Below are 23,269 nucleotides of genomic sequence, written 5' to 3' on the forward strand. Positions count from 1 at the left end.
TTTATGACATTTAACGGAGTTAGAAGTTAGCAGGGAGTTAGCTCGCTAGCTTCTATCTAAATACAATATAGCATGTCCTGACTGCGGGGTTTTGGAAACAAATTAAAACGTACAGCTCTGTTATCACTTCCAACATAAATAAGGACAGAAAACTAAACAGCAGTGACGTTTGTAGGGTTACTGAAGTTGGGCTAGCTGGTATATAATGATGTGTTACGTGACCGCTAGCGACACAGCTATGTTAGCATAATATAAACAAGCTAACTTTTTTTCCACTCAATAAAAGTTAATGTGAGTGTTCTTGGTGGTCAGGAACAAATGTAATCACATGGCAGGATGCTGTAAAAGGACCAAACTTCAGCCAGGAGAACAACTGAGATAATCCATCCACAATACGAGGTTAGTCATTCATATACTGCTCCATGGGCTGGGCTGTAGTTACATCCTAAGGTTTTAAAAACTGAGCTTAAATAAATGATTAGCGGTAATAAAAGACGAGGGAGGTCAACAGTGATCACTGACTGTTTTAGGAGCTTTTTGAGATTAAATAGAAGAAAATACAAAACATTAAACATGTTAACACAAAAGCCATATTAAACGCAGACTACTTTAGGCCCGGAAGTAGGATTCGTCACGTCATCACTTAACGACTGGATAGGGACTTCTTTCTAATTCATCACTTTGTTTGTCCATGGTGATCTAAAACTGGTTTCACTGTGGACGATCACACTGGTGCTTCCAGCAGTTTCCAGATCACTGTAGGCTTGAGCATTATATACCTCTGCATAGAGTAGTATGCAATCATGATCACTAGCAAGAGGTTAATAGGCCTGGACCTTGTCTAATCAAAGGTTATTGTAAAACCTTCAGCACACTTATGCATATTTCCTCACCGATTCATTCAAATAATTCAATTCAGGTGTTCCACTCACTTCCATGGCCAAAGGTGTATAAAATCAAGAAATCACACCGTAGAAAATCACACTTCTCCATCTGGCAAACTGACAAATGTGCCTGGGTTCAGTGGTTGCCAGGAGAGCGGTACTTGTCTTACTGCACTGTGCCAAGTGTAAAGTTTGGTGGAGGGGGCATTATGGTGTTGGTTTGTTTTTCAGGAGTTAAGCTCGGGCCCTTAGTTCCAGTCAAATTAACTCTCAATGCTTCAATAATAAATGCATGCATTTTGGACAACTTCATGGTCCTAACTTTGTGGGAACAGTTTGGGAACCTCAACCCAACAGAACGCTTTTAGGATAATTTACAGAAGAGACTGTGACACAGGCCTTCTCATCTAACATCAGTGTCAAACCTTGGAAATACCTTGGAAGAATGGTAAAAAATAAATACATTCCTAAACAATGTGGAAAGCCTTCCCAGAAGAGTTAATGCTATTATAGTTGCAAAGGATGTGCCATTAAAGCTTATGAATTAAAATATGTGATGTCACTCAAGTTTATATGCATGTGATGGCAGACGAGTGAAAACCTTGGGCAATACAATATGTTTGAGCCTATATTTATACTGTTTTACATTGAGTGTATCCACCCACAGCAGTCCACCATGTGCTTCTTCTGGTATATGGCAGCACCACTTGTTTCATCACAAATTGGTTTGTGAACCCTTTTTTTTTGTATGATTGTGAGCATCACTGTGTTGCTTTTTGGAGCCAGAAGGGACTGTATTTGGACGAGAGGATGGAATGCTAAGTTATCTGCTAACACTAGCAAAGGTGATTAGCAAGTCGCATCCATAGACTTTATGGGTGCATTGCACAGACACAGATACCTGCTAATAAGAGCATAAAAATAAAATACCCAAATTTTACTCACCAAAACTGGAGGACAGACTTCTTGGGAGGTCTGTTAGTATAATAATTAATCACACAGTAAACCATATTATTTGTTAGATATTTACATTTAAAATGATCCAAAAGCCACCAATACTTTAGTTATGTCATGGTCCTGCGGCCATGACTCAGTGACTTTGTGTTTGTGTTCCTTATTGTTGTTATTCTCTTTATCATTCTTGGGCTGTTTTGGGATGGTTTGTGTTTTGGGATTTTAGATACTGGGTTTTGGGTTTGTGCTCCCTCTATTGGTCCCTGGTGTTAGTGTTCCCCTGTCTCGTCAGGTTAATCAGGTCCAGCTGTGTCTCCCACCTGTGTGTGATTTCCCAGTGTCTCTTTGTGTACTTATAGTGTGTGTTTTCCTTTGCTCCTCGTCGCGTCGTCTGTGTTCATACCTGGTGTAATCCCCTGCGTGCTCTCCCTGCTGTTCTCCCTTCATGCTCAGGTTTGCTATTTCTTTGGGTAGTTTCTCCCAGTTAGTTCATCCTTAGTTCTGTTTTACCATCCCCACTTTATATTGGATATTATCAATAAATCACCCTCACACCTGAATAAGTGCTGCGTTTTGAGTCCTCCTTCCGCTCTCCACACGGCCGCTGCCCCGGACCGTGACAGTACGACGCGAACACAACATGGACCCAGCAGCGCTTAACCCGTCCAGGGAGCTACGGGAAAATCTCATCGATGCCACACAGGAGCTCATCGACCGGTGGCTGGAAAACCCGGGTGGCACGTCCCAGCGCGCTATAGAGAGGCAGCTACAGCGTCTGGTGACCGGTCTCCCATGGCTTCTGGGCTCGCTTTGTTCGTGGGAGCGGGAGTTCCTCCTTTTGGACCTCGGACTTCACCCCCCGTCTGCTTTTACTTTCGAGCAGCCCGAGGCGGTGAGCGAGCGACATGTTCTGGCTTCCCCAGATTCCGGGACTCTGTTTTCTGGGGCTATTCAGAGCGGGATGGGAGACTGTATGGATCGCTTACCTACCTTCGTGGTAACGGATCCTTCCCAAGTGGGCGTGTACAAACCCGCTGCAAAACTGACAGACTGTGTCTCTGCCGCTCCTTCTGAGCCAGGACTTTATTGCCATTCTCCGGCTCAGTTCTGTGTCCAGCTACAAGCTTCCCAGTCTGTAGCTCCACCGTTAGCCTCCCTAAGGGCACAATTACATGTTCTGCCGCCGCTCCAGTCAGCCACTCAGCCACCACCACCGCTAGCATCGCCGCAACCCGTAGTTCAGTTAATGGCTGAGTCACAACCTTCACACTGCTTTTCCACCGCTGTTTCTGAGCAGGGAGACAAACTGTTTCACTACGGACTTGTTCCTCAAAAGCTGGCAACATTAGAGACTATTGCTCACTCCGGGGCTTCCCCAGAGGCTGGGTTACTGCCCTCAGCTTACTCTGGACCCCTGGAGGCCAAGATGCCAGCTGTGAACTGCACCGGGCTGTCACTGCCTGAGCAGGGTCAGTGGCTCTGTGCAGCTGCAGCCCTCCTTATGTGTGCCGGAGGCCCACGTGCCTACTTGTTTTGTTTCATGTGTGCCAGAGGCCCGCGTGCCTACTGGTTTTGTTTCATGTGTGCCAGAGGCCTGCGTGCTTACTGGTTTTGTTTCATGTGTGCCAGAGGCCCACGTGCCTACTGGTTATGTTTCATGTGTGCCGGGGGCCCCGGTGCCCACTGGTTCTGCGGCTGTTTTCGCTGGGGGGCCCGAGGAGCCCGTCCAGCCTCCTGTTTCGCCTGCTGGGGGGCCCGAGGAGCCCGTCCAGCCTCCTGTTTTGCCTGCTGGGGGGCCCGAGGATCCCGTCCAGCCACCTGTGGCTGCTTCTCCACCTGTGGCTGCTTCTCCACCTGTGGCTGCAGCGCCGCCTCCTGCAGTACCATCACCTGCAGCGCTACCACCTGCTACTGCCACGCCTCAGCCTGAAGCTTCATCCTCGCCTGGCCCGGCTTCATTCTCGCCTGGCCCGGTTTCATCCACGCCTGGCCCGGCTTCATCCTCGCCTTCATCCTCGCCTGGCCCGGCTTTATCCTCGCCTGGCCCGGCTTCAGCCTCGCCTGGTCCAACTTCATCCTCGCCTGGTCCAGCTTCAGCTTCATCCTCGCCTGGTCCGGCTTCAGCTTCATCCTCGCCTGGTCCGGCTTCAGCTTCATCCTCGCCTGGCCCAGCTTCAGCTTCTGCTTCAGCCTCGCCCGGCCCGGCTTCACCCTCGTCTGGTCCAGCCTTCGTGTCTGCATCTTCGTCTGGTCCAGCCTTCGTGTCTGCATCTTCGTCTGGTCCAGCCTTCGTGTCTGCATCATCGCCTGCAGCAGCGTCTTCAGCATCCGCACCATCGCCTGCAGCAGCGTCTTCAGCATCTTCGCCCGCTGCGGCCCCGGCTTCCGTGCCTTCAGCCTCGCCTGGCCCAGCCTCGTTTGGGTCTGGAGCTAAACGGCCGTTTTCTAGACCGCTGGCTAGGCTATTGGCCGGGCGCCGTCGCCTGACCGGCCGCCGTTGCCTTCCGCACGGCCGGCCCCCGGACCGCCATCGCCTGAGCGGCCGCCGTTGCCTTCCACACGGCCGGCCCCCGGACCCTCTTCGCTTGAGCGGCCGCCGTTGCCTTCCGCACGGTCGGCCCCCTGAACTTTTTGTGCGCCGTCACGGCCTTCTTCGTGGACGGCCTCCCGAACTCTTTACGCGCCGCCGCGGCCTTCTTCGTGGCCGGCCGCCTGAACTGTGCTTCGGACTCTGCTCCGCTGTGAGTTTTGTGAACGTTTGTTTGGGACTCTGGGGTCTTCGTTTTGGTCATGGCCCGGTCTCTCCGTCCTGGGCCCCCTGCCGCCCGCCCGGGTCTGGTGGTGTGTTTCTGTGGCTGTCAGGGGCCAGCCCTTGAGGGGGGGGGGGGGGGGGGGGTACTGTCATGGTCCTGCGGCCATGACTCAGTGACTTTGTGTTTGTGTTCCTTATTGTTGTTATTCTCTTTATCATTCTTGGGCTGTTTTGGGATGGTTTGTGTTTTGGGATTTTAGATACTGGGTTTTGGGTTTGTGCTCCCTCTATTGGTCCCTGGTGTTAGTGTTCCCCTGTCTCGTCAGGTTAATCAGGTCCAGCTGTGTCTCCCACCTGTGTGTGATTTCCCAGTGTCTCTTTGTGTACTTATAGTGTGTGTTTTCCTCTGCTCCTCGTCGCGTCGTCTGTGTTCATACCTGGTGTAATCCCCTGCGTGCTCTCCCTGCTGTTCTCCCTTCATGCTCAGGTTTGCTATTTCTTTGTGTAGTTTCTCCCAGTTAGTTCATTCTTAGTTCTGTTTTACCATCCCCACTTTATATTGGATATTATCAATAAATCACCCTCACACCTGAATAAGTGCTGCGTTTTGAGTCCTCCTTCCGCTCTCCACACGGCCGCTGCCCCGGACCGTGACAAGTTATTTGAACTAGTAGGAACTGGCAACCATCTAACACTCAAAGCAGCCTTGCTCCAATACATGTAAGACTTAACATGATTTAAACAGATGGGTTTAAAAAGAATTCCTCCACATATTTGATTTAAAAGGGAAAACCAGCTATGGTGACTGCTACTATAAAGTTCTCTTTTGGAGCGAGTGTCAAATGGTCATTCAAAAAAATGCAGTTTTTGGTGCTTTTTTCCAGCCCAAAAGGTTGCCGCTTGGACTCTACACCAAACAGATGTTGCAACAATCAATTCTAATGCTGCCGATGCCACTTGGATGGCAAGTTAGCAGTTGTATCCGCCAATTGGCACTTGCCATTTTACAATGTAGACCACACTGTATTTTCACACGCTGGTTCTAAAATGCTTTTTTGGTCTTTTTTATTTTCCTGACTGAAAATGCTTTGCTTGCCTTTTCCATATTCCATTTTCATTCATTATTCATTTATTAAACCCCCACCAAAAAGCATAATGATCTTCCAATACCTGCTACATCATAACGCCAGTTTACCTTTCTTCAAACTAAAGACACTTTACTAAAAGAGTAGAAAATATTACCCATCTTTATGTCCACACAGAGAAACTAGCTTGTAGACACATACCTACGCACTCACCATTATTCTGACTGTAACAGAGGCTAGTCCAGGAGGCATGTTTCCCTTTGTGTCCAGGGCCTCTACAGTGAACGTGTATGTGGGCTCTGACTCAGACAGAGCCTCGAAGTCCAGAACCTTGAGAACTGAAAGCTCGCCTGTTCTGGAGTCGATGTGGAACAGCTGAGTGATGTCCTGGTCCGAGCCTTCGGTTCTGATTCGGTAAGTAAGGTTGGAGTTGAGGTCAGCGTCTGTCGCCTACAGAGAACATGGAAAGGAAAGCAATATCACTGCAATGTGAATTTCTAATACTTGTCAGTAGGACAAGAATCCATATATACCTGCTTGTAACACACTATAACAGTTTAATTAGATCTATGTTGTGTTGTTGTCAGAAATGCCTGTGGTAGTAACCTTTAAATTACAGCTGGTGGTCCATATCTTATGTAATAATTTTAAAGTGTAGCTGTGCAGCTTTATCTCACATTCTGCTGCAGTGTGCAGCGTGTCTGCAAGTGTTATCAAACTATCAATGTTCTATCACTGCATGCAGCATAAATATAATTTTCAATAATTTGTGCACAAATAACATTAAATTAGACTGACATCAATGGGAATTTTTAAGATAAAGGGATTTATTAAGAACATTATTAAGGACATTAAACATATTAGCTTGATCTGTATATAAAATAAATGCAAACCAGCAATTTGTGTCTTTGCTAAGGAATGCTAAGATTTGATAAAAAAAAAAGTTCTTCTAAACCTCTACAGTGCTATAGAGATTTAAATGATAACGCTAACATTGAGAACACAAGAAAAAGTGATGTTTTAATTAAGAAACATATAAACATATAAGCTGTGTGATTGCTCTCAGAAATACACTAAAAACAAACAGAAAAAAACAATTGTTCTGGGAAATTATCGTTGGTTAGATCAATGGCAGTACAAACAATTAACGCACACATAAAAACAGCATAAGCAATATAGAACAGTTCCTTTAGGAATCCATTCATTTGTTTAAAGACTTGTGAGCAACACTGAGTTGGATCTTCTTCAGATAAAAAATACATGCCAGAGTTATCTGCTGAAGAAATTACATCTTATAATGCAGGTAGTTTTCTCAAAAAAACCCCCCATCTTTCTTTGCTGCACTGTTTATCTGCTGATTCAGATATAACTGTACTAATCTAAAACCAACCAATGCATCAGCAGAGATGATTTATTTGTCATGATCTAGTTTCAGTAAGTTTTTGTTTGCAACAAAGCCTTATTTACACTGGAGAACTTTTTCACTTTACCAAAAATTTAGATATAAAAGTTCCAATGAACTACAGATTTTTTTCTTTTTGTTTGATTCGCTAAACGCCTAAGCTACAAAACCACCTGTTCCTCTTTACAAACACTTACCTTTAATTGTAATATAACAGTGCCCTTTGGGCTGTTCTCCGGTAGATTGACATTGTAAGTTTGTTGGGTGAATATTGGGCTGTTGTCGTCTATATCCAGAACGGTGACACGAAGTGTTAATCTGGATCGCCGTGGATTCTCTGCACCATCCCAGGCTTCAACCGTGAGATAGTAATGGCCTTTAACCTTCAGGAGAACACAGATTCAAAATTTAGCATTAACAAAGCTACAAACAAGAATTACTTTCTCACAGCTTTCTTCCACCAACCACCCAAATTACAGTTTGCATTCATGTCAACCAGATTTTAATTCTGAGCTGCTGGATATGTCACCACTATATTGTTTGACAGTACTGTGCAAAACTCTTCAACCACTCCTCTTTTCTTTAAATTTTGCTTTTAAAGGGCAATGGTTCTGAGCAATAGTTCTCTAGCAACAGTTCAGAAAGGTGTTTTTTTTGGCTTCTTTTGCACACATTTTAAGTCCGTTTGTTATAGACCTATATTAGCATAAAAGCAGCACCTAACTACTGGAATGATCCATTGTAGTGTCTAGACATAACTTCTCTTTATGCACTTTATTATTAGGAACAAAAACCGTTTTTCTACAACAAATGCCAACAAAACACAGTTTGAAAGGCAAAATATTTTATTTTTGCACAAAGAATATGATTCATAACAAAATATTTGCTGAAAACATGTCATATCTTGCTATGATGTGCAGTGTGTCCTTAAAAAATTTGAGCCAACTAGACAACTGGAGAACAAAAGAACAAGTATTAGCCCTGAATGGCAAGTCTCCAGCATATGAATAGTTTCTGAAAGTCATGTCGTTAAGAAATGGGGAAAACAAAAATCCAGCAAGAAACTGGCCCAGGATCCAAGAGAAGCTGCTGGCCCTTCAGTTGATCTGGATAGGTTTATCTTTACTGCACTGACAGTTTATTCAGCCCCGCAGTTCATCTTTCATTCCAAGGGAATGTTAATGCCAGATTTTGACAAAACTCCTCCAACATCATCAAAAGATCAAATTTAAGAGAATGGGACATATAGAAGGATTTGCAAACCAAAAACACACTTCTTTCAGCCATTCCTGTTTGTGGAGTTACGTCATAAAAATACTATTACCGTTTACAGTTGTCTGCTTTGCCTTAAACTAATTAGGAACAGAATCTGTAGCTTCGTCTCACCTCTCTGTCCAGTGGCACTGCAGTTGTAATGGTTCCAGTGGCATTGATGGAAAACAGCCCCTGGTGGTTGACGAGCCGATAATGGACCTGACCGTTTGCCCCCAGATCTGGATCTGTAGCCTAAACCAGACAGAACAAAAAGCACAGGCACACACATAATAAGAAAAGGGAATTCAAGGGTTTAATCAGCTGTTTTGAAATGCAAGCAGCACTTCAGGCTGCCTTTGAGGTGAGTCATTCTTTGAATAAAAAGTCCTCTCATATTAAACAAAGTACATGTGTAAATCAATGATGTACAACTCTTAACATTTTTTTCAATCTTGTTAACAACTGCATGGTTTCTCTTTTGAAATTAGGAAAGATACTGGGTGGGTAAGGGGGTGAATCAATGTATGTGTGAGAAGGACAGATAGCTGTGAATGATGAGAATTATTAACAGCATTTCCTGCCGTACAGTTTCATAAGGGGCCTTATGTATTTGCAGACTTTTTGACAACTTTGACAACAATTGAAAGCGGGTCAGAGTTACATGAAATCATCTGTCCTGCCATATTGTCTGAGCTAAACTTTATTCAACATTCTTTTAGCTATTGCTCCTATACAAAAATCCAAAGTTTTTTGGGTTTGATTTGGCAAGGGTGTCGAGACAAACTTGAGGGATCTGCTCTCTTTTCCCACTTATTGCAACTTGTCCAAAGGTGTTAAAGTTACTTCCCACCAGCAATTCTTAAACTTTTCCAGAGTTAATGAGACAGTGGTTTCAATTTTCACTTGGAAGAAAGTAGATCACTGTCTTCTTCCCTTTGTTGCATCGCTTTTATCTCTGCATCTGTTCTCCAGTCAAACCCTTCTCCACATCATCTCTTTCAACTACTAAAAAGTAGTGAGAAGGTGACAAATTGCAAGCTGCTGTTCCTTTCACCCTGTCTAAATGTTCATCTTGTCCAATCAGCATTCTCACTGCATTAAAATAGATGAGGCCAGAGCAGGGGAGAGGAGAACAGAGGAAACATTAACACGACGCACGTGTGTGTATTTGTGTGTGCGGGCCTAGGGTTTGCTTACATTGCTGTTTCATACAAGTTCCCAGAAGTGAAATATAATTTGAGAGTCAGTGGCAAGTGTTAAAAATAATTGCTTCACACCTGTTCTGAACAATAAGAAAACTGTGAGTTCACATACTATGTCTATGGCATAGTATGGCAAGTTTTGCTCAGATAATTAGCAATCTGTTTATACAGCATTACTAAACAACCTTAAACAACTGTTCATTAACCTGGTGTGTTAAATGTTTATAGTAATAAACTGTGATCCCATGCCTTCGAATTTCACATTTTAGAACTAAAAATGACCTGTAAACACCACAGTTGCAATAATCTATATAGCTTTGGGGCTAAATTCAAATGTTAATGTCTCCCGAGCAACTAAAGACTGCAAATTTTCATGGAAGTAACTGGTACGTGCTTGATAAAAAGTATTTACAAAAAATATATGCTGCTGCACCCAAAACCTTCTTGCATTTGATCACTTGTGGATTGCAGCAGTTGCCCATTGTTTGCATGGAAGTTGCCAAATTGTCTGCAAACAGTTGACATCTACTCTCTGAGTTGTTGTGAAGCTGTGAAAATTGCAACATAAACCAAAACAGGAGACCATTTGGCTTAAAAGAAAAAGTTGCGCTTTTTCAAACATTTTGGCTGAAGCAGTACGACAAAACGTTTACTCATACTTTTACATTCTCTGTTTCCGTTTTGCAAAAATAGAGAATGTTCCATTTCTGCCATCTGCTAGTGACCAAGGCAATCACAAGGAGATGTTTCTTGTGCAGCATCATACTTCAACCTAACGACCATCAGCCACTGCTTGTCAGTTGGGGAGTAGAGAATTTTTTCTAGCAACCAGTAAGTAAATTCCATGTGACTGAAGCCTTGTATGTGACAAAAGTTAAAGAGAAACTTACATCAACTCAGCAATTATAAATTACTAAAGAAACAAATGGACACGCAAAAACATAGTAACCAGAAGATGAGAAAAGACATTGAAAATAACGACTAAAACAAAAACACAGTATTACAGCATGATATACTCAGTGTTGGGGAGTAACGGAATACATGTACCGCCGTTACGTATTTAAAATACAAAATATGAGTAACTGTATTCCGTTACAGTTACCGTTTAAAAAGGTGGTACTCAGAATACAGTTACTTTGTTGAAATAAATGGATTACACTGCGGTACTTTCCTGTTTCATATTGTCGCGGGTCAGGACTGTTTGGGTTTTGTTTGACAGCTACGTTCTGCTGTTCCAGGCGGCAGCGTTACGGTTGCCATGGTTACAGGGTGACGCTCTCTCTCTCTCTGCGACTGTGTGTTTCCTGGGTGAGAGAGCACCTTTTCGTTGTTGTTGTTGTTGTGCTAAGCTAACAGGCAGAATGCTACAAGCATAGCTCTAAAGAATGTAGCATCATGGGCAGTGTAGTCCGTGTTGCAGGGAGAATGGACTGCCATACACGTTATGGGTCTGTGAGCGCGAGGAGGGAGAAAAAGGGGAGTGGAAAGGTACGAGTTGTCATCGAGGAAAAACGGGAGCTGGAAGCATGTAAATATAATAATAACCACTTCAGCCAAGAAGAGTGCCTGACGAGCCCAGTTGTAAGTAAGCTATTAAGACTCGACTGTACACCGTGTTCGTGTTTTCCTCCGAAAACGGAACGTTGGAGCAGTCTTTCAACGCCTCTCTCTGTCTCTCGCAAGAAAAGTTGACCCACACAACAAAGTAAAGCTATTTTTCGGCTACGAGCCGACAGGGACCCCGCCGTATTAGTCAGAGGTCCCTTTACTACAGTTCAGAGTCGCGGACCTTCAGTAATAGTAATAAATCACACAGCAATAGTACATTCACGTTGTTGTAAAAAGCATGATAATATATTAAGTAATCCAAAGTATTCAGAATACGTTACTGTCATTGAGTAACGTAACGGAATACGTTACAGAATACATTTTGGGGCATGTATTCTGTAATCTGTAATGGAATACATTTTAAAAGTAACCTTCCCAACATTGGATATACTTAAGGTTAAAATAATGCAGCCATTTACTGAGATGGTAAATTTGTGGAAATTGATTTTTTTTAAAAACTGAGTTGCAGATGGTCAGGTTTTCAGCGCTACTAATGTGCCAAGGGTTTTCAAGTATGCAGTGATGAATGTGATCGTGAAGAGGTTTGCTAGAGGTCATGCTGACCTGTTGGAGCAGGTCAGAAAACTGAATGGAAAGTGAAGGGAACCTTTCAAGCAGTCCATGAATGCTAATTATCTAAGGGAGAGTTCTCTCCTCAGACAGAAACAGGTCATGGTCAGATCCCTTCTCAAGTCATAGTCTCTATTTATTTCACAGTAATTTGTAAAACGTTGTCCCCAATGACCATCTGAACTCCAGAATGAGCAAAAATTTACTTTCTGCTTGTTAATTCTCAAGGCCAACCTGAATTACTATATGTTTAAACATTAGCTTTAATTGAAATTTGGATTATGCACAGTCTCTTTTCCTGTGGTCCTTGTGTAATTACTTTGCAATCCATTCCATAGATTGGAAGTCCTGAATAAAGGTGCCAAGGGTGCACTGATCACAAGTACACCTCTTAGTAATTTGGTTTGAAGGTGGCGTTGTGATGCACTTTGAAGGTAAGGGTTAATAGACACTCACGGCTGTGGGCACACCTTATTCTTCTACCATCTGGCTTACAATTCCAGAAGGATTCCAGGGGCATATAAACATTCTTTTCTAGATGGCAGAACTAATAAATTTGAAGCCCTGTATGAAAGTCTGTTTATCAAAGGGTATTCTCAGGATGGCTGCTTTACTTATGGTTGTTGTTTACATGTTCAGTGTTGCTGATTTGATCCTATAGTCTAGCTCTGTCAGAACCAACTTTCTTCCAGAACTTCAATGGGCTCTTTGAGGGTAAAAATTTAGTAGTTTGTCAGATTCAATTTGGATAAATTCTCTTTCAATGAAGGTAATACCTTGACAACTATCGGCTATTAATAACTGTACTCTTAGATGAGGATAAAAAACTGACAAAATCAATTTGAGATCAAGGTAACACAAAAAGCAAAGTGTTTTTTGCCTACTTTGCAACAACACTGTGGAACAAGACTGTACAGTCATGCTAGCAAACTGACAGCACAGCAGTGCTTTGAGCATTATATATAGTGTATACAGAGTGTATGTCTCCATTGTAGTCAATGGGGACACATAGCATAGTCCCAAATCAGCCTTATGTTTTAACCAAAAAAGGAAGGGCATAAAGAGAAAACATGTCTGACAGAAAATCCCCTAGAAGACACTCACAAGGTGCAGATGGGGTATCTGTGTTACACAAATTCAACATGGATGGGAAAGTATCAGATGAAAAGGCTGATATGCTTAATTATGCATGATTTTAAGGATGTTAATGTATTCACGAATTACAGTAAGAGTAAGTCCTAACCTTAAAGCTCCCTTAAGTGATGGTAAGTGTACAGTGCCACATAAAAATCTCGAGCCACCCCTCACCTCTTTGTATTTTGCTGTGAAACTGGCAGAGGTTCAGCAATTTAATAAAATGTGCAAACAGAAGTAAAGATACGTTATATAAGGCAAAGCCAGAGGCTGTACTACTCTATCAAGCTTGAGAGTAAATATCTGGTATGACCACCTTTATTCTTCAGCACAGCCTGAACTCGATGACAAGCTTTCTTGTAATTTCTTTAAATAGTCTTCAGGAATAATTCTCCAGTCTTGAAGAACTTTCAAAGCTCTTCTCTGGATGCTGGCTGCCTTCTTTTCTGTTCTCTGTCGAGATGATCCCACACTGCTTTAATAACGCTGCGGTCTGCACTCTGGGGATACCTGTCCATGACTGATAGTGCTCCACTGTGTGTTTTCTATCCAGGTGTGCTTTTATGGCACTGGCAGTGTTTTGGGAGAATTGGCAAGATATTACTAATCATGGCATTGGATGTAGATCCAAATCTGACTGTACGTTTCTGCATTTATTTTGACAAGATCCCAAACACAAGAACTGAAATACAACAGCTGAATGCATGAAAAAGCCTCCACACAGTGTTTTTTCCTGACTCCTTCTGTACATACAGATGTACAGTGATGGCAATTCAACCTTAAATCAACCCTAAACTTCAAATCAATCACTCCACAAGATTGTATGTCATGCCAAGATATGCCAAGTTTTTGATAACACCTTGTTGGTGTAAAAATACTATTTTATGGCTGTCAGACTGTTAATCTTTCTCAATTTCTGTTTTTTCAGCCACAGAAACAAATTATATACATGTGTGTAAATGGCTGCTAGTAGTCAAGTGCCTCAAGGTACTGATTTAAAATTGGTTGTATGATTGTTTTATTTTTCTTTTCTGTTTTTTTTTTCAGGCCTGCCACTTTTGTCTTTTCAATCTACCTAAAGATCCAATTTAAAATGAGCTCTTTTCGTTTGTTTCCTGTCATGTTTAGACACAACACTTTTAGATCCCTTGAGTTGGGTAACGTTTTAGAAAGTAATAGGTCAGTATTAAATGGATTTTTAAGAGGTTCTTCTGAAAATGGTCACGTACAATGACTGGACTGAAAATAAGTGAAAAAGCAGCAAATGTCCAAAGAAAACTCTGAAAGACCATCAGAAAAACTGGGGAACAGTTGCTCAAGAGCATATTAAAAATACAATAAACTCTCTTTGGAAGCTAATTATAAAGAAATAAGTGGTGGCTCAAGACCTTTGCATATTACTCTATGTTATATTATTTAATTGCAAAACATTTTTTTTTTTTAGAATTTCAGTGTCTATATAGCTGCTTTTTGAGTCTTATATAATCCACTGTTTCCAGATCCTAATGCACCCTCTCTTCCCTAAAGCAAGCCATCAACAAAGAACCTTTGAAGGTCAAAAACTATCCTGTACAGGTGCTGTGTGGTTACAAGTTATTGTGGCTACAGGCAGGACTGCTGCCTGTAATGTGTCAGAGATGGCCTCATCTACATTAAAGTTAGTACTGTATTTTTTGGACTATAAGGCGCACCTAAAATCCTTCAATTTTCTCAAAAAACTGACAGTGCGCCTTCCAGTACCATCCAGTACGCCTTATGTATCAATTCTGGTTGTGCTTACTGACCTCGAACTGATTCTATGTGATACATGGCCCTGAAAAATCAGTCAAAATGTTTTAGTATGACTTTGGTAAGTTACGAAGCTGCACTGCTTGACGGATTGTAGGAGCATTACAGCTACTGTAGTCAGGAGCCTCGCAGAGTAATACGTCCTGTGCTTCAACATAATATTATGCTGTGTTTATAAGGATCCCAAAATGGCACCTGCTAAGAGACATGCTTGTAGGCCGAAATCGCCCAACTGTCTTTCAGTCTATTGGTCCCTGTGTGCTCACAATACTTATCAATACCTCACTGGTTTCTGGTCAGGTCCCTGTTTATTGTAAGAATGCTGTCATTCACCGACTGTTAAAAAAAAACCTAAGCTTGACGCTTCTCTTCTCAGTAGCTACAGACCGATTTCAAAATTACCGTTCATTGCTAAGATTTTGGAAAAGGTTGTGGCTAAGCAGCTTATAGCTGTTCTAGATGAATACAGCATTCTGGATAAATTCCAATCTGGCTTTCGTACAGCTCACTCTACTGAAACTACACTTCTTACAGTCTCCAATGACATTTTGATGAGTTGTGATGCAGGAGAATGCTCCGTTCTGTTGATGTTGGACCTGACCTCTGCCTTTGATACTGTGGACCATCATGTTCTGCTAGACAGGCTGAGACAGTGGGTGGGTATATCAGGGGCTGCTTTGGACTGGTTTGAATCCTATTTGCATGAATGATCCTTTCTGTGGCTATCTCTAAGTACAGTTCCTCTTCTACTTTTCTTGCCTATGGTGTGCCACAAGGTTCAGTTTTGGGGCCTTTATTGTTCTTGCTGTTTTTACTTCTTCTTCAGCACTTATTGAGCACTTTTAAGGACATTTTGTACCACTGCTATGCAGATGATATTCAGTTATATATCTCCTTTAAGCCCCAAGATGTTTCCAAGCTACAGATTTTGCATAAGTGCATAGACTCTATTAGAGGTTGGATGGCTGGAAACTTTCTTCAACTAAATGAGGAGAAGACTGAAGTCCTCGTTTGTGCTCCTGAAAAAATTGTACCTAGTGTTATGGAAAAACTTGGGTCCACTTGCTACATTTGCCAAACCTTCTATCAGGAACCTTGGTGTTACTATTGACTCAGCTCTGACTTTGGACGCTCATGTTAAATCTCTGGTCCGCTCCTGTTTTTATCACTTGAGAGACATTGCTAAACTGAGTCCATTGTATCGCGCTCCGAATTAGAAATTGTCATTCATGCATTTGTTTCATCTCGTCTGGATTATTGTAATTCTTTGTTTACTTGTTTATGTAAAGCCTCTTTGGAGCGTCTGCAAGTTGTTCAGAACGCTGCTGCAAAGCTTCTGACCAAGTCCTCCAAGTACTCCCATGTCACGCCCCTGCTGATTCAGCTGCACTGGCTCCCCGTTAAATTCAGAATCCACTTTAAGGTTTTGACCTTGACTTTCAGGGTTCTGCATGGACAAGCACCAACATATATCAGCGAACTTTTACATCCATACATGCCCAGCAGGTCCCTGAGGTCATGTGACCAGGGCTTGCTGGTTGTCCAACACACGAGGCTGAAAACAAAAGAGCTTTTGTAACTGTGCCCCCAGACTGTAGAACTCTCTCCCTTTGAGCCTGAGATCTGTGGACTCCATGGTCGCTTTTGAAAAACAGCTAAAAACTCATATTTTTAAACTTGCTTTTGGTTGATTTTTATTTTTATGTTTTAGGTTCTGTGAAGCAGAATATAAATAAAAATTGAAATTAACTTAAAAAGTGAGAGCATTTTTCTGTATTTTATGTGTTAAACTGAACAATGTTGAGCATTATTGTGAATGATTTGAATGAAGTTTGACTTTGACTTTATATCCACTTTAAAAGTACAGCTGGGTTGACAGCAATTATTGTGTGAAACCAGCAAATGGTTCTTGGGTTACAAAACCCCCCCAAACAGTGCAAGGCTGAAGGCAAATGTGTAAACCTTCCCTTTTTTAAAAGCTTAAAGACTTGCTAGAATAAAACAACCTGTAAAAAGCTAGAATTACAATTGAATAGTATTTAGTAATGATCTCTGAAAAAAAATAGCCACTAAATCAAACAACAAACAGGGGCCATACATCTTTACTTAATGAGAGGAAAATCCTTATGTAAAGGCTTTAATTGCAATATTGTCAACATTGTCAGTTGAATAACTTCATCTAACCCCCATTACTCAAATCATATTTACCTTCTACCTCATTTGCTGTACTCCAGTCACTACTTGCTAATGCAGTGACCCATTTTTGTCTGTTTCCCCAATTTTGGATCATTAAAGTTTCATCGCATCTCACACAGCGACTATTAGAATTAATGAAAATTAGACTCTATCTTGTCAGTGTTATGAAGACTCAAAGAAAAACGAAGTCCTCTTGATGTGATTCGTATTCAGTGATTCATTACTATCTGGGGGTAAAACTGCTAGAAACTTAATAGAGCATCCACATATTGGATGATTATCCCATGTTGTTTGAAGAAAGGCGTGAAAGAAGTGAGACATGGAAAATAAATGAGAGAGCGAAGGTAAAAAGGCGAGAATGTAGAAAAATGCAATTTTATAGCTTGAAAACGAGGAGACGTGGACAAAGTGTGTGTGCTTATTTTCTTTACTTACTTTTAGTGTGTGCAAATGAAGTAAATTGTTAGTCTTAAACATTTGGGGGAAATGTAGTGGAGAATTAGACAAACGACTAATACCACACAGTCATTTGTTAGCTGTAAAACCCACCAATTAGCTTAGCTTAGCAAAAAAATGCAAGGATAATGAATGAGCCTGGCGCTATCCAAAAGTGACAAAATGTCTTTACTGTGTACAAGCACGGTTGTAGTGCTTATTAGGTCATTAACGAATGTAAGATTTATGTCACATTATGCCATAAACTAACAGTACTGATAATGATATGTAATGGTTAATCCAGCAGTATACACAAGGCCTTTAATTGAAATCAGCTCAGAAAAATTAGCTTAAATGCTTGAATGGTGTGCTTGATCAATTTCTCACTTGAGAAAAAATCAGTATACCGTCTTAAATTTAAATTTAAATTCTTAAATGATTAAAAACTAGGTCTGGGTATTGCAAAACTGGCTTAGGCTGTGGTGAATCGTATTGTTAATGTCACGGCTGGCAAGGCAGGCTATGTAGAGGTGCTACCCAAACGCAGGCACTGAGATAGATGCGAAGATTGAGCTTTATTTTGAGGTGAACAGGATGCAGGAGGAACCGAGAAGGGCATACAGAGAAACTAAGAGAAACCTAAACTGAGGAAACTAACAAAACTGACATGAAACTATCATGTGTCTGACAAGGTGATCAGCAACACAGGGGCACCACAGGGGACTGTCCTCTCCCCCTTCCTCTTCACCCTCTACACCACAGACTTCAGCCACTGCACAGAGACCTGCCATCTTCAGAAGTTTTCTGATGACTCTGTGGTGGTTGGATGCATCAGCAGGGATGATGAGACAGAGTACCGGGCTGTGGTCGACTCCTTTGTCACGTGGTGTGAGCAGAATCATCTGCAGCTCAACGTGGCAAAGACCAAGGAACTGATCGTGGACTTCAGGAAGACCAGGAAACACTTGACCCCTGTTTCAATCCAGGGGGTCAGTGTTGACATTGTGGAGGACTATAAATACCTTGGAGTACACATTGACAATAAACTGGACTGGGCTAAAAACACCACAGCACTTTACAGGAAGGGCCAGAGTCGTCTCTATTTTTTGAGGCGACTGAGGTCCTTCAACATCTGCCAGAAAATGCTGAGGATTTTCTATGAGTCTGTTGTGGCCAGTGCGATCCTCTATGCTGTTGCATGCTGGGGGAGCAGGCTGAGGGTCGCAGATGCCAACAGACTTAATAAACTAATCCGTAAGGCCAGCAATGTTGTGGGGATGGAGCTGGACTCCCTCAAGGTGGTGTCGGAGAGGCGGATGCTGTCCAAGATAAAGACAATGTTGGATAACACCTCCCACCCACTCCATGACATGCTGGTCAGTCACAGGAGCACGTTCAGTGAGAGACTGAGATTACCGAAAAGCACCACTGAACGACACAGGAAATCATTCCTGCCTGTGGCCATCTCCCTGTACAACGCATCCACTTAACACACTGTTTGCTGCTACAACTACACATGTTTCTTTTCCAACTATTTATTTATGAGTGACTTATGTATGTATGTATGTATATATATGTATATATTGTACTATTCTTAGTTAGTGTATTGTCTGTCTTGTCTTAATGTTGGTTTAAAATGGAGCACTGTAACAAAAAATAATTTCCCCCAGGGATCAATAAAGTATTCTGATTCTGATTCTGATACGGCGGAAACACGGGGAGACTCGGGGAGACAACACAGACGGACCAGCAACAAGCAAAAGGAAACACAGGGCTTATAATACACAACGGCGTAATCAGGGAATAGGAGGCAGGAGAGAAACACAGCTGGGAGAAATCAGAGCTGATGAGACAAGGGGAAGCAAAACCAGACACACTAACATAAGACACAGAACTTCACAATAAAACAGGAAACTCAACATGTCTGTGTAAAAATAAACTAAAGCAAACTAAAAACATAAATCCAGTTTGCTATTTGCCTAAAACATAACAATACATTTTTTTTAGATTTAAACAAGTTCTAAAACATTTGTTACTTTTATGACGCCTGTTAATCGCTGTGTCATATTGAGAGTATTTCTAAGTAAGCAGTTGTTGACTACATTAGGATTCTGTACTATAATAAAAAAGTAATTGTTTTTAAATTTATACGACAATGATTAAGAGCATTTAGTGTCCAAAATATTTTTGCTTCCATAAGAGTAAAATGGCAGTGGCATTAGATACTGACAGAATTGAAAATTGTTATACTTTTTATAATGGGTTAAACCCCTGTTTTTTTCTATTAAGTTAATCTGGCCAAAGCATCTTGGACATTGGCAAAGTGGTACCAGTCTTCTCCATCTGAAATGTATTTCCAAATAATTCTAAAAAGAGAATTTTTTGTCAAGATTTTGTATACTCAGAGTCCTTGAGTGTTCTTGGAGACAAAGTTAGAGAAGCAAGGCTGAGTTGTGGGGTTTTTTTGGAGGGGAGGGGGTTCACACAGGACAAAGGATGTTGAACATTGAGCAGATAGACAGTAGGAGATGCAGAAGGTTTGTGTGAGAGAGGGGATAGGGGGAGATGGAGGCAGAAGATCTGCTGTGGCGACCAGGTGAAAGAAGAAGAAGAAGAAGGGCCCCTGACTGTCGCTATGTATTTTTGCATAAATTTGAAATGTAAAAAAAACCAAAACAAACCGTTTGAGCTGTAATGATGTAAATCATTGGGGCTAACTGACAACATTTCCCCTAAAACTCACCTTTAAGTACAGTACAGTAAAGTTGTCACAACATTTTACACGCTGGATTGAATCATTTACATTGATTAATCACCTGATGTTAAACATATTGATGACTGCAGTTCCCAGAGTTGGTTGCTGCAGAAGGTTTGCGTATCCAAAATGAGCATGACTTTCCACTCTGCTTTTATTCTGCCTCTTCTTTTGCTCTCTGTCCTCGTGTCTTATCCCTCCCTTGATGTCTTTCTCACAGTTATCTAAGCGTAATTACATTGCCAGACAGTTAAAAGCCACGACCACAATAGAATTAATGTCTCAGCTACCTTATGCAGGAAGCTTTTCAACAGAGACGGACTCCAGAAAAAAAAACACACCTTAAAGCCTGAAATATGAACTCTTATCTCTACATTCACAAGTTCTGCCTGTCATGTTCAGGTGCACAGGCTTCTTTTCTTTCAGTTCCCCCCCTTTTGTGTGTTTTTTTTTAATCCCATTCTCACCTCCGCCTCTAACTTAATTCCTAAAAGAAGTACCTGCAACTGAAACTCGATTACTGAGATATTATTAATCTGTCTCTGAGTGCATTTCTTTTATTTCAGGTATAATAACAGCATGTAGGTCTTTTCTAAGTAGGTTAGTTACTATACAGACAAGCCCTTGCTAGTCGTCTCATTACTACAATGTATTCTAGTGAGCTTTTGTGGAGTTGCTTCTTTTTCTGTTGTTTCTCGTCAGCTTTTTTGGCTATGAGGTGCCATATTAAACCAGAACTGATAGTTTTAAGGAGGTGTAGCACAGTCATGTACACAGTCTAAAGGGATATCGATAATGTGTGGCCTACTTCCTAAAAGTTTACCCCTAAATGATGTTTTTCTTACCAATCAATTTAAAACAATTTACAATAAATGGCCGAGCCAGTTTCTGTGCAACACATTTCCACTGACAGTACACAGAAAGTTATCAGTCACACAGCGACAGGTAATCATGTAATGAACAGCCAACAGTGTAGCAGGTCATTTCACTGATGTATTCCCCTCTCTCAGGCTGAAGAGCTGAGAAAGACCTCCCAGGATGACTGCCTAACCCTGCAGTTGATGGATAGACCGAACTGGTAAACTGATTAAGAGTTGATATGATGCATCTCACTATGAGGCTGTGTCTAACATTATGCGTTGCTGATAGAGCTGGAATATCAGACAATAAGCACTCAGGAAGGTGGTACTTTATTCTTCAAATCTACATCTCTTCTTATGTTTGTAGACAACTTGGCAAACATCTATTCCTGGTACTGGTACCGACAACTACATTCCTGGCATAGTGATGTCTCTATTTTGAATTGGGGAGGCACAGTGGTTAGTACTGTTACATCATAGCAGGGAGTTTCATACCTCCTTGCCTTGCTTTCAGGCTGGCTCCATGCTCCTTGCAACCCCAAGTAGGACAGGAATATTAAGAAAATGGATGGATAGATATGTTTAACTGTGGACCATGCAAAGTAAATTTGGGGAATTCAAGAAATGAAAATATGGTGCTAGAAGGAGTATAACAGACCTGCTTTAAAACAGCCTGCTTTAAAAGTGTGAGGTATTTGCTTCCATTTGCAACTATATAATGAAAATTCAGTTCATGTTGGGGCTTTTTAAAACAGCAACAAACTGAATTCACTCAATCTGTCCTTTTTCTAAGCAATTATTTAACCATATGTGTTAAATTCATGACAAACAGTTTAAGAACGAGGCTCTTAGCTCTGGCATCCCACATTTTATTCCCTATTGTGGTTCTCCCACTTCTTCCTGCCATCCAAGCATTTTCACATCTTCCCCTGTTCCCATTTACCTACTAGAATCAGCAAACCAAGGTCAGGTCTATTCATTCTTCCGGAAATCTTTTTAATGCTTACAGCTACGAACCCTGGTTTGGAATGTGGCCCAGAGTCGTGCCTTGATCAGCCCACTGAGGGATCACATAGTCTGTTTTGGTTTGGAATAGATCCAAGGGTCCTTGAAAGGGAGGAAGTTCAGGATTGGAATTCTTTCAAGTGCCCTCTCCACAGATTAGGGTGGGTTTTTGGATGCTGAATTTGGAACATGGCCAAAGATCTGAGTGAAAGTAAAAATCTGGAATGCTTGGAATGAGATATCCTCTTCGGGCATAAGGGTTGGAATTGTGCCCGATGGTCCAAATAAGAAACACTATTGAAGTTTTTAAGTTTGGAACTTGTTAAAGTATGACTTGTTCAAAGTCCCGGATAAGGGTGTACAAGGGTCATGTATTTATCTCAGGAGAAGTCCTTGTGTTGAAGCAAAGAAGCGTGATTAACATTTAGAACCTGGCAAAGTGTCAGGCTGATCAAAGACCCCCTGACATCGCTGTATAAAGCTTATGAATTAAGCTTGGAGCAAATCTAAGCAAGCATGCAACCAAGTGAGCATCTTTAAAGATCAGAGCCTATCAAAGTGTCAGATTTACCCATGGCCCCTGTCTAGGGAATACATAAGTCCATTATTAGGTCTGGAACAAGTCCAGGAGTCTTTCTGCTAAGTGGAGACCAGAGTGCTGATACAGGTGAAAGCAAAGCTCGTCCTTTAAACCCAACTATTTATTTTCCTTTTTATGGTTGTTGAAGTTGTTGTTTTTGTAGATTTTCCACAGATTTAGAGATAATTTTCATGCCACTGCTTTAACACAAACACAGGAAAAATAAAGGGAATGTAACCAAGAATTCTCATCCAAGTTGAGTTCCAATAAAGAAACAAAAGAAACCCCAAACAAAAGAAAAACATAACCATTGTACTTTATTGGGACATGTTTAGTCTCAGTTTTATTTTTTCTTGTTGCAAAAGAAAGAAAGAAAATAAATACTGCAAGTTGGTTGAAACTTCATAAAGGTCTTAGTGCCATCGTTGGTGCTTTTACCTGATGGTTTGTGCATTTTTTAAAACAGGGAATATTTGGATTTACACACAGTTTGTATTCGTTCCCTATTTTCTGTAAGGTTTTGTGTACAGTAACAATCCTAATAGACACTACTCCACACACTTGCACCACAGGACATGCACGTATTTCCTTGTATCCCCTTCCACCTGCAATATGCACTCAAAGTCCTATGAGCATAATAACAATCCTAATTACAAAGCTACCACAGTTTAAGAAGTTACATTAGTGGTCTTTGGTCCCTGTTGTGAAAGATTATAAGAGCTAAATTCAATTAGAGCCTCTGTGAATCCGTGTGCGCGTGCATGTACTTATGCTGAGGGGACAATAATCTGTTTACACAGTCATA

At 41.6% G+C, this 23,269-nt stretch overlaps 1 protein-coding gene across 1 annotated transcript in view; it reads right to left on the reverse strand.

Annotated features, from left to right (window-relative positions):
• Positions 1–23,269, reverse strand: part of LOC113019379 (protocadherin-15-like) — a 229,357-nt gene that overhangs the window by 82,278 nt on the left and 123,810 nt on the right. Inside the window, exons 21-23 of the mRNA XM_080305485.1 lie at positions 8,464–8,583; positions 7,275–7,460; positions 5,889–6,125 (exon numbers count right to left, since the gene is read on the reverse strand). Of these exons, the coding sequence (XP_080161611.1) occupies positions 5,889–6,125; positions 7,275–7,460; positions 8,464–8,583 (543 nt within the window). The remainder of the gene's footprint in view (positions 1–5,888; positions 6,126–7,274; positions 7,461–8,463; positions 8,584–23,269) is intronic.

The sequence above is a fragment of the Astatotilapia calliptera genome, chromosome 8, assembly GCF_964374335.1.
Source record: "Astatotilapia calliptera chromosome 8, fAstCal68.1, whole genome shotgun sequence".
NCBI classification, from domain to species: domain Eukaryota; kingdom Metazoa; phylum Chordata; class Actinopteri; order Cichliformes; family Cichlidae; genus Astatotilapia; species Astatotilapia calliptera.